Source organism: Necator americanus, chromosome IV, assembly GCF_031761385.1.
Source record: "Necator americanus strain Aroian chromosome IV, whole genome shotgun sequence".
Classification (NCBI taxonomy): Eukaryota; Metazoa; Nematoda; class Chromadorea; order Rhabditida; family Ancylostomatidae; genus Necator; species Necator americanus.
The window spans coordinates 27,667,732-27,679,881 of NC_087374.1; the positions used below are offsets into that span (position 1 = coordinate 27,667,732).

The window sequence follows — 12,150 nt, forward strand, 5'->3', positions numbered from 1 at the left end:
AAGAATTACGGTTGCGTTGTAAGGTTAGCGATTTTGTAGAATCATACAAATTAATATACATATAAATCCGACTTCAAATGCGGAATTACAAGGGAACAGTATTTTTAAACCCAAATTTTGACCGCGACTGAGCAAAAACTGACTATTTGTGCTTTTTTTTGCTTTTATGTAGAAATTGACGAATGCTTCTTGAAGGAACCGAAAGAATAATCATCTAACCCAGCAAAAAGAAATTTAGAAAACAAAACCATGAACACACCAACAATAACTCCAGGAAATCAAAAATTTCTGACAAAAAAAAGATTACTGCTCGAATGATGTCGCGCGTAGTAAAAAAAATTTAGAGTTTTACATTTACATTTCGGTTTTTGAAATAGTGTAGTTTCTCATACATATATATTAGCAGAAAAGAAAATCCCACAGTAAACGATAACTATCACGTGAGCTAATTCTAATCCATGGACCATGTGATAGTAAAAGGTCAACTGTTAGCTAGATAGCCTATATGCAAGTAATTTTGCGAGCCTTTCACTGATGCATCTAAACAAATAAATCAAAAAAACTGCCCGACATACGAAGCCGTTAAAAACACTGAGATAAATCGACACTATATTGGCGCCGATAAGGGGTCATACTGTTTCAAAAACCGAAATGTGAAGGTGAAACCTAAAATTTTTCTGGTATATAAGCAGAAATGTAATTCAGAAGGCACATCGGTTTCATTTCTCTACAACTCTTCAGTTCCTCAGTCACATAGGCAATATACCTCTTCATATCCTACTTTTGCCTAGGAATTCCATGTTTTTTGCTTTCCACAGTATTGAACAATATGATTATAGTAACTGTTTTGATCTCACACGAAAAAAGTGATCTACCTTTCAGGATGCATATCGCACTGCTGCTCCTAGGTGTTGGTTCCGCTTTCGCCAATTATGATACTCAGCCGTCAGGTTACGGTGACAATAATGCATACGATGTGCAGCATGTGGCAAAGAAGTCTCCCCACAACAAGCCAGTAGACTACACCAGGTCTAATGACTTCCCCGGCTTCAACTTCATCGGAAATAAGATAGCTGAGCAGACTCTTGGCCAGGTCAACACTCAAGGACAGTCTAACGTTCAGAAGGTAGGTATAGCTCTCGGTAAAATACTTAGCACTACCTAACACTCGCATTTGAGGGAGGAGATCAGACCAACGTAGGTCTGAACCAAAACGAAGTCAATGTTGGACAGGTCAATAACCAGAACACTGGCTCCGGAAAGAGAGGATATGATGCCCCATACAGACCTACTTACCCTGGAGGCTACAATCCAAACCCAGCCACTAACATCCTCGGCAATAACTTTGATCTACAAACCCTGGGACAGGTTAACACCCAAGGACAAACTAGTGTCCAACAAGGAGGTGATCAGACTAACGTTGGATCCAACGCCAACACCGTGAACGTCGGACAAACCAACACTCAGGTCAGTAGAAGAAAACAAAATATAATAAACATAGCAACATAAAGACAATGAAAGCTTATCTATTCAGGGTGGTGTCGGAACTGGTGGATACAAACCCAGCTATGATGCTCCTCGACCCTATGGCGGTTACCAAGGTGGATATAACCCAGCCACCAACGTCCTAGGCAACAACTTCGATTTGCAAACCCTCGGACAGGTCAACACCCAAGGACAAACTAGTGTTCAACAGGGAGGTGATCAGACCAACGTCGGATCCAACACCAACGCCGTAAACGTTGGACAAACCAACACTCAGGTAAGGTGATTAAAATATACCGGTGCATTAGTGACATCAAATATTTCTTCTAGGGTGGAGCTGGAGCCGGAGCAGGCTACAGACCTTCATACGATGCTCCTTCTTATGGAGCCGTGCTAATTCCAATCAACCCTTCAACAGGAGGATATGCCGGAGGATACGCAGGTGCAGGTGGAAATGTCGTAGGAAACAAATTCGATGTCCAAAATCTAGGACAGGTAGATTGAACTCTTCTGATGCTGGAATATCAAGGTCACAAAACGCGATTTCAGGTCAGCAGCCAAGGCCAAGCAAACTTGCAGAAGGGAGGTGATCAAACTAATGTCGGTGTGAACCAGAACGCTGTAAACGTAGGCCAGCAGAACAATCAGGTATAACTACATCGTTGCAGTATAGAGAGTAATATCTTACTACCAGCTTTAATTAAGGGAGGTGCGGGAGCAGGATACAGGCCTTCATATGATGCTCCAAGCTACGGAGCCGGTGCCGGTGCAGGATACAACGGCGGACCAATCTACGTGCCTGACTTCAACAACTTCATCAAGAACAACGTTAATTCACAGACTCTCGGACAGGTACACAGAATTTTATGGGTATCAGACCCATGAAAAACTAATAAGATTTCTAGCACTATTTACCTTTACCTACTGTCTTTAGGCCAATACCCAAGGGCAAGTAAATGTGCAGAAGGGAGGTGATCAGACAAATGTCGGATCCAACGCAAACACCGTCAATGTTGGTCAGCAGAACAATCAGGTAAGAGTCCGGAATCGCCAACATTATACGCAGAAGCAATACTGCAGAAACTATAAGCAGCAGTAACTGTGCAAATTTAGGGAGGGAACGGCGGCTCCTATGGAAAACCATCTTACGATGTCCCCAGATATGCTGCTATTCTTATCCCTAACTACAACGTAGTTGGCAACAAAATTGATGCCCAAACACTTGGACAGGTAAGCTACCACATGCGTACACGACTATACACATAGTCCTGAGAAACGTTATCCCGAACCAAGTGATCGGTTGGAGAATTTTTTCTATACGATAGATGGATGTACTGGGCAGAAACGCGATACTAGAAAGGGAAAAAGATTAATGAAAACTGATTCAAGGTCAACACCCAAGGGCAAAGCAATGTACAGCAAGGAGGCGACCAGACCAATGTCGGATCAAATGCCAACGCCGTCAACGTTGGGCAGGCTAACACTCAGGTGAGGACAATATCAGTAATTTAATGTTCTCCAAGAAATAGAAAGGTACGCGACGCAAAAACTACTCCAACAATGTCACTCCATTCTCAGGGAACTGCTGGCACTAAACCTAGCTATGACGCTCCGCGCGGATTCTTTTATGCTGGAAACAGATACAGCGGCCAGAATCTTGGACAGGGCAGCACACAGGGCCAAGGAAACTATCAACAGGTGATCTCGCATCCTATATTTCGAATTTTGAATAACAGGAAGCAAAATTTTTTGTTATTCAAACTCTTCGTGTACAAATTACGTTGAAATTAAGGTCGAATTCTCATCCACTTTATTTTAGGGCGGAGCTCAGGGCAATTTCGGAGTTAACAGCAACGTTATAAACGTCAGCCAAACCAACACACAAACTGTTGACGGTTTCAAGTAATTATTGAATAACTCCTAGTCATACTCCTTTATTTAACGCATAAGTCACCTAACAACATGTATTTCAGAATGAGCGACTCCGCTGGCAGCTATCGCAGAAGAGCCAAAAAATTGTAATTCACAGGTAAAATACTACTTCTTTTTATGAACTGAAGTCACTAAATTTTGCACCCTCAAGTCTTTTTTTGCAGGAGAACGCAGTGATGGATAGTTTGACCACGCGAGTTTCTTCTCAGCAACTTTGACCTTCCATTTTCAATTAATTTTCAGTAGTGTTCATTCATTCAAGATAAACATTTTCAAAAAAATGTGTGAAATGACAATATTAATTTTCCTTTTGTTTGTGAAATCAAGCGAGGGTGCACGAGAACCTCGGACATGTTGCTATGCATAGAGGCTAAGCAGTACTGGCCTAATCTTTAAGAAATCATCTCAGCCATAACGAGGTGATTACACAAATAGGATCTCTATCCCTCCACCTACCTGGCACATAGTGGACCCAAAGGTCGAAAAATGTGAATAGTACATTGAATCTCCGAGCGAAAAATAAGCAATAAAACTAAATATAATTAATTATTGCTGAGTCCAGCACCTGGCTTTGAGAAATGTAGTATGACTGCTTGTCCATCTTCCCATCATTTTTGTTTCCACATTTTTCCTTATCTAATTTCACTGCAATTTTGATCATTTTTCTCCAAATGCCATCCTCGACCACACAATGGACACAACCAGGAATGTGTGAGAGGTGCACTCATCGAAAATATTTTTTTTTTCAAATAAGTTATTATTCATTTGATGATGATAGACGAACTACAGCTATTTTTTCCCTTATGACACTAAAAAAAGTGTCTTTGTGTCAAAAGTTGTACTATAGACAAATTAGTGCACAATATAGAAAGATTTTATGATCTACTAGCCAATTTTTAAGCAGCAATTTTTGTTACTAACCATCTAAAATGAGAAGCATTATATACTTCCAAAGATTTTACCGGCTCTTTGATAAAAACTGCTCTCAACTCGTAGTCTAACAAATTGAGAGGAACTGAAAGTTCTTAACATATGGCCACTATTGGTGTATAACACGTAAACAGGTGCACCTCAAGATAACCACTGAAGGCAGCGAATCAGGAAACTGACGTGGTGTTAACACCTGATTGAAAACACAGAGGTCGGAGTGCAGATTACGATCATGAGTGTAGCTAGACTCAATATCCCCTAATCGTTCTTGTTAGTTCCTTCGAGGTATGTTAGAATCCGTCCCTTTGTACACGCTTCGATTCCCTCGGCACCATGTGCTTTAACAGAATAGGTTTGTGAGGAGACCTTAGTAATTCTCGATCGCTCACTCGTGGATGAGGTGCGTGCGCATGGTCTACGTCGTAGGAACGAACACCGCTTCCCATGTTCCATGTTGTTGTTGATGTTGAGTGGAGCCATGCTCATATTCGTTATGCACACCTGGTAAGCTACCTTTCACCCGGTTTCTACTCTTTTCCTGATAACAATTTCACAATTTCCTGATATGCTGCCTTTAATTAAGAAGCTGATGCAGTGCGTAGGAGTATGCCAGCAATATATCTGCGCCAATAAGGGGTCACATCGTCTCAAAAATCGAAATGCGAAGATTAATCTCGGAATATGCAGTATATAAGGCAATCCAAAGCCAAAACACAACCATCGCTTCCTTTCAAGACAGATTTGGGTATTCAACTGGTAATCAATCCAACATGCGCACACTTGTATTACTTCTTGGCATTGCGCACGTTTACGCTCACTACAGTACTCAACCGTCTGGATACGGTAACAACAATGCGTATGAAGTGCAGCATACAGCAAAGAAGTCACCTAACAACAAGCCAGTGGACTACACTAGGTCTAATGACTTCCCTGGCTTCAACTTCATTGGTAACAAGGTCTCTCAGCAAAACCTTGGTCAGCACAACCAACAAGGACAAACTAACGTCCAGAAGGTATGGAACTCCTAGTAAAATAGTTTCTTTTAATGAACATGTTTGTTTTAGGGAGGAGATCAGACCAACGTAGGAGCAAATGCCAATGCCGTCAATGTAGGACAAGTGAACAACCAAGTAAGCTTTGAGGGCCATTGATTTGAGGTCATATTCCCGTGCTTCTGAGGAACGCTTGAAGGAGAAACAGACGAACGAAACCAACCACGATTTTCAGGACTATTCTGCCATACTAATTCCAAACAACAATTTCGATGGCAGGTATCAATCTCACGACGCCCCTACTTATACTGCGATCCTAATCCCTCGCAGTAGCTATGGCCAAAGCCAACATCCACTCTATGATGGTGAAGTTATTGCTTCGTGTAAGAATATTCCTTTTAATGCTCCATTAGTAAATGGTCGAAGACTTTTGCGAATGCGAACTTTAGTGGAATAAGTAATGTGCCGACTTCCAGCTCCTGACAATAAAATGGCACAGCATCAACTCGGACAGGGTGCAAATCAGGGACGGTATACGGTGAGCCTTCAATCCACTTTAAGTTTACCACTAAAATGGCTACTGTATTTCGTTGTTAACGTCAGCACGTTCTGTTCGTTTTTGTTGTACTCTTCTGTTACCTCAATCTCCGGGTCCAGAAAGTCAAAAACCCGTCTCATTCCACGAAACTCACGCATAATTTTAGGGCGGAGCCCAGGCTGGCACGATTGTTATTAACAACATTATCTACGTCACCCAAACTGCTACGCAGACTGTCAGCGGGACGAGGTGATTCCTTGTGCCACATCTTCAGTTCTGTTCTTTTCTTTTTGGTTCGTATATATCTATCTAGGTGAAGTAACATTGAAGAACATGACTTTCCAGGTGAGACTTGCAGAAAACCACTGGTCCTTCAACGTCCACAGATCTCTTCTTGACCATTTTTACACCGTGTTACACCTTATTAATATGGATTTACTATAGAATAAATTGGAGGAACAGAAGTGCAGGCGATCGACTACACATCTTTAATAAAAGTAGACTTTTTGAAAGAACTGCAAGAGAAGAAGGGCAGGATGACTATGCCATCTGATACATTGCAAACGCCATCTGACTCTTCGCTTTGTACGTTTGTATAAAATTTTTCTTCATGCACAGGAAGAAGTATCGTAAAATCCAGTTCATGGCAATGTTGTATTCTAAAATTTTTATTTTGATCACGCATAGTGACTAATTAGTGTTAGCACCAAACACAATTGACGCGGTCATAGAAGCAAGGATTTGTTGTTTTAGCTGAAAGTTGTTGTAAGGCGTGATCCTTTCGTATAAAACTGTTTCGTAAAAATTATAGTTAATGTTGATGAACGCAAGATAAAACCGTTTTTTTTTCTTGAGTTCTCTCGATGACATCTCACTTCCTACTGTATCTACCGATTTAGTATTAGGTTTGACTGCAATGCAGCAGCGCTGACTCAAAACATGAGAAATAGGTGTAAAAGAACAGCAGTGATCAACAGACTAATCAGCTAACATTGATTAAGCTGCCATTAAGAGCCGAGTTTGATTGGTACCTACCCGTGGTAGCTCTACTTGTATTGAATGACGTTTGAGTATCCGCTGTGGGCAAATATGAATATTTAACATACACAGTTATATGCGGAGGTTACCCAGATATTGCAAGCAGGTGTTGTTGTCCAGCACACTACCAAACCCTAACCGAAGTAGATCAAATACCTAGAGGGAGTGTGGAATCTTCGGTAACAACTGTCCGTTTGGTTACACTAAAGTGTCGGACACTGTCGACCCTAAGAAACTCGTGACGTTCGGTGTCGAAACGTAATTCACGCAAGACACAAGTCTTGCAAGCTATGGATGGATGGATTCTGTGCGAGCTCTCACTCTAAATCGAGAGGGTTGATCAGAGCTGTAGTCAAGGATGACCCACATCGGCGAAGATGTGGATAACAGCGTCCGACGACAGCACCAGGCCGCCGATTAAAGGCATTAGCCCATGAATCTGAGGAGGTACGGATTTTCAGGTGGAGTATTCGTATACGGGATCATTGATTATGGAGAGAAGGGTGATTCCGTCCATTTCTTCCTAAATGTGTAAACGGCCCGTAAAAAAGCCGCTTTTTTTCGCTTTTTTTTCCAACGCCAGCCTTGTGCACGCGCTGCATCTTCCGAACAGTTTTTTTTTCTACGTCAATTAAGAAGAAATGGACGGAATCACCCTCCTCTCCATAATCTACTATCCCATATAAGAATACTCCACCTAAAATCCGTACCTCTTAAGATTCGTGAGGAGATGCCTTTAAGTTAAATCAAGGTGCTAATATATTACCATCCTTGAGCATTGTTATAAGATGCCTGCTTCATTTCCAAAAGGTATTGACAGTGGAAAGCGTTATCAATGAGAATCCCACATATAAAATAGCATCGATGTAAGCAGTATGTTCCGCTGGAGAATTCGCTAGTTCATTCTCGGACATCCTGAATGCACTAATCCGATGCCCTTACACTGCCCAAAGACATCAGCCTACACGGCAACGATCGACGTTTGGTCTCTTCAAAAAATGAGAGAAAAATAAGTTCATTGAGAAATGTCACAACGACTGCAGAAGTACATCCGAGGACCCCCATTCAACAAATCCGAATCAGGACGTTCTTCTCGATCTCTTCACAAGCAAGGTGTGATAGTCGACACGCCAACAACAACTTAGCTGCTCGCATGTCACTTCGCTTTATGACAAAGAGATGATTTGCGGTCAAACGTCAACGGAAACCGAAAACGTCAGTAAGTTTTACGAAATAGTTTTATATAAAAGGATCACGTCTTAAAACAAATCTTAGCTGGATTAATAAATTCATATTTTATAACTGTGTATTTTATAACTCTTTTTTATGCGTAATTTTGAAGAAAAATACGGCCGATTTCAATGTGGTGCTTGTTGTGTAGCATATTGGTTCACTTCACTGTTTATAACCTACCTTTAATTTTGTTTTGTTTATACTTTACAAGAAAGTATTGGCTTCATATCCCCCAATGACTCCTTTTCCTCTATTAGTGTCTTCAACACAAACATAGTGTTTCAACATATTGTTTTTTTTCATTCAAACATTGCCATAAATTTTAAGTGTTTCCAACAAACTGTGAATTAATCCAACTACATATGTACTACCATGTACGTTAGTTCTGTAGCTGCCTGCCTTTTCATTTTTGTAATTTTCGATTCAAATATAAACCTCAGTTTAGGAAATGAAATCCTTGATACTCCTACTAGCATTGCTTCCAATTTCCCTACAAAACCCCCGATACCGAATAGATGCTTCTGGCTACGGTGACAACAATCCAGAGGAAGTACAGTATGCTGCCAAGAAGTCTCCACGCAACAAACCTGTGGACTATACGTCACCAGGAACTTCTGGTCCTAGTTCATCGAAGCAGGTCAGTGTAAGTTTCCTCCTATTATGAGCCCTAATTTTATTTCCTTAGTTTCTTTGGGGTTGACATAATCCATCGATTGTTTTAGGGAGGAAAAACAACTGCTTACAGACCAAATGATGAAGCTCCTGCTTATTCAGCTATTCTTGTTCCTAACAATTGGATTAAAAACAACATTTATGCTCAGGCACTAGGACAGGTAGCGTGTAAGAAAAATCATGGTCCCATCTGGAAACAGCCTTCTGCTGAATTGTTAAGGTCAATACTCAAGGGCAACAAAATGTGCAAAAAGGAGGCGACCAAACTAATGCTGGAGTTAATAGTAATCAGGTGAACGTCGGACAATCCAACCAACAGGTATACCATTACGACTACATAGTGGTCTTTTTGCAAAAATTTCGTTCTGTAGGGAGCAGGTGCCGGAAGCTATGGGCCCTCGTACGATGCGCCAACCTATACTGCTATAATTTTCCCTCGTACTAATGTCATTGGTAATAGGATAGACGCTCAAACCCTTGGTCAGGTAAGTTCATCCATTAGCGCTCATATTTTCGGATTCGGAAAGCAATCTCATTCCAGGGTAACTACCAAGGGCAACTTAACGTACAGCAAGGAGGAGATCAAGCTAACGTGGGCAGTAACGCTAACACGCTCAATGTTGGACAAGTGAATAACCAGGTATCTGCATTTCAGGGTATCATTGTACAACGGGCGTGGCCGCCGATCGCCCTTCACTAGTTAATGCTCCACGCCTAATCCTTGCTAAGCTTCTCTTGCACTTTTTTTCCCATGGGAGCGTACGTTCAACTTAATTCTTTGACTGGTTTTCTTTAAGGGAGTTACCGGACCAAGTTATGATGCTGGCGGACGAGGTAAAGAATCATTCAAACGAGATGTTATTGAATTTCAATGCGTGTAAATTACCTTTCTAATTTCTAGGCCGTGGTAATAATAAGGATGATGACAAGAAAGGAGGATCCAAAGTATGTTTTCGAAAGCTTTGCTGCAAACTTTGCTCGTGAAGAATTTTCTGAACTTCTTCCCAGTTTTTCTTTTTTCCTTCAATCACTAGAATTCCTTCTAACCAGGTTACCGCTTTTTACATTACCAGAGTCAACCGATAATTATCAACAACTACATATACGTCACCCAAGCGGCTAACCAAGCTGTCAGTGGCACCGCCGCAGCGCCTGCACCTGCTCCTGCTACGAGCGGTTGATTATGGTCACACGTCTTCACTTCGTCACTCATTAAAAAACTCCGAGGATTGATGAGTTTGATGCACAATGTAAGCAGGAGTCATCGACCTCAGATCTCAATAATCAGTATTTCTTGAGTAAATGCTACTTCCTTCAAGTGATCGCTTTTCAGGTCAATTCAGTGCTGCTTATTGCGAACCTCTGTGAACTTTTTTTGTTTCTGTCCTATCACTGAAAATAAATCTTTTATGCAGCCTATGTTTATCAGAGGGTTTATGATAAAATGAAGGTTTAGAGGTTCCGCTTCCTGCACGATCGATCGGAGGTTCGAATCCGCCCTAGTGCTCACCAAACGTTTTATTCCTCCGAGGTCGATAAATTGGTACTAGACTTGTCTGGGAGGGCAAAAACCCTGACTTCACACATCGGCTAGCCACCGCAAGTCATTGTATAGGCCAGTTACACGTTCATAAACCTCAAACGATTCTGAATTGAAGTGAACGTGGAGGCGCATCCCAAGCGGATTGATTAACGCCAGGAACTTTATCCTTTTATTATATCATGATACACAACCTTCAGCTAATCTGTGTAGCACTCTTTATTGATGATGTCATTGAAATGCTGTTGTATCGACAAGAAAAGTAAATCTATGCGCCCGAGCACAAATTACTAGGGCGATGTGTGCTGCATGTACAATACAAAAACTAGTACTAAGTGGTTCTTTGAAATTTTGACCATGCATTCGTTTGTTTTTCCAAAATACTTTCTTTTCCTTTTTAAAACAAGCATATATTCATACTCAGCTTCCCATTCAGTCACTCAAGAATTTCTACCATTAGGCACAATTTAATAGGATACTGAAGCGAAGTAGATAGTTTGTTTTCACTTTCTTAAACCTCACCGCAATAGTTGACTTATAAGTTATGTGCATAATGAAAAAGGATGGATGTAGCGCAGTCAGCAAAGGTTCCGCTTTGACTACACGATCTGTCGATGGTTCGAAACCGCCTTAGTGCAAACCAAGAATTTCAACCCTCCGGGGTCGACAAATTGATACAAGAGTTGACCTGAGAGGTAAAACACTGACTTCATACATAGGCTAGCCCCAGCAAGTCTAGCCCCAGGAATGGATACTAAGTGTGCAGAATTTTTGTTTACGCTCTATTTTGTAAACGTCAACTTATATCACCACTACCAGTTAACTCAAATTAATTCATCTTTGACTTTATCCCTCTTGTTGATGCATCATAAAGACGTACACACAATAACATACGAGAAGTCGTAAAGAAAATAGAATCTACCACCTCGAAAAATGGAAGGGTTTAAAAAAAACATGAAGGATTCCTGACGAGTCCTTAATGGAGTCTGCACTTGTCTTTCTGATACACACCTTGTGCGTATCACATATCACAATGTCAATGTATATCACAATGTCTTCACTTTAAATGAACAGTGTTCTTAGCTCGTTAAAGAATTTAGTAGAAATGACTATAGTGTGACAAAGAAAAACTCAATGGAAAATCATCGGATTTTGACATAAATTGTTCTTTCAAAATTTACCGGTTAAGAAATGTAAAGGTTTAACATCACGACACGCTACAAATTCTTGAAGAATAATACCTGCAGGCATTCAACATTCAACACTTGTTCGCATTAAGTATTACGATCATCTCATAAATTTTTCGCGCCTAGCCTAATATGACGTAAATCACACATCAAGGCTAAATCGCTCTTTGAATTTGTGTAAAGTAATGAGAACGAGAGCTAAAAATGTGAGCACAGAGACGAACTCTCCTAAATTTTAATGAGGAGTAAACACAAATAATATTTTAACAAGTTTACAGTCGAAGCAGTCGAAAAATTGGACAAGAAAAAATATCTATTCAAAATCAAACGTTTGACATCAAAGAGCTGGTCCCAGAAAGGATAAATTCTAAACTATGGATTTACCAGTATCTAACCAATGGTGTTTCCAAATCGTAGAAAATTTCTATCACGAAAAAAAAGAACTTTCAGAAGATGTTTTTTTAAAGAAAAGTATCAAGTATTCGGTTCACTATTATCCCTCAAAAAAAAAACCTCTGGAAGTGGAAAGAAGTATAAGCGATTCTTGAGGGTTGATACGCAGACCTCTGTGCATAAATCAAAAAGAAAGTAGACTTAAAAAGT

At 40.6% G+C, this 12,150-nt stretch overlaps 3 protein-coding genes across 3 annotated transcripts; all 3 read left to right on the forward strand.

Annotated features, from left to right (window-relative positions):
• Nucleotides 1-883: 883 nt before the first annotated feature.
• Nucleotides 884-3,391, forward strand: RB195_002931 (uncharacterized protein; the record flags this gene model as incomplete). Its single annotated transcript, XM_013447470.2, has 11 exons — nt 884-1,126; nt 1,180-1,467; nt 1,535-1,762; nt 1,816-1,980; nt 2,035-2,133; nt 2,191-2,337; nt 2,420-2,518; nt 2,599-2,715; nt 2,875-2,973; nt 3,064-3,183; nt 3,305-3,391. 11 exons carry the CDS (start codon nt 884-886, stop codon nt 3,389-3,391), a joined length of 1,692 nt encoding a protein of 563 aa, XP_013302924.2.
• Nucleotides 3,392-5,117: 1,726 nt separating this feature from the next.
• Nucleotides 5,118-6,194, forward strand: RB195_002932 (uncharacterized protein; the record flags this gene model as incomplete). The annotated part of the gene is made up of 6 exons (XM_064200400.1): nt 5,118-5,360; nt 5,412-5,477; nt 5,575-5,722; nt 5,816-5,877; nt 6,044-6,126; nt 6,191-6,194. 6 exons carry the CDS (start codon nt 5,118-5,120, stop codon nt 6,192-6,194), a joined length of 606 nt encoding a protein of 201 aa, XP_064056281.1.
• Nucleotides 6,195-8,596: 2,402 nt separating this feature from the next.
• On the forward strand, nt 8,597-10,001 carry RB195_002933 (uncharacterized protein; the record flags this gene model as incomplete). The annotated part of the gene is made up of 8 exons (XM_064200401.1): nt 8,597-8,785; nt 8,871-8,981; nt 9,041-9,139; nt 9,192-9,305; nt 9,362-9,460; nt 9,618-9,654; nt 9,722-9,765; nt 9,894-10,001. The coding sequence occupies 8 exons, from the start codon at nt 8,597-8,599 to the stop codon at nt 9,999-10,001; spliced, it is 801 nt and encodes a 266-aa protein (XP_064056282.1).
• Nucleotides 10,002-12,150: the final 2,149 nt, after the last annotated feature.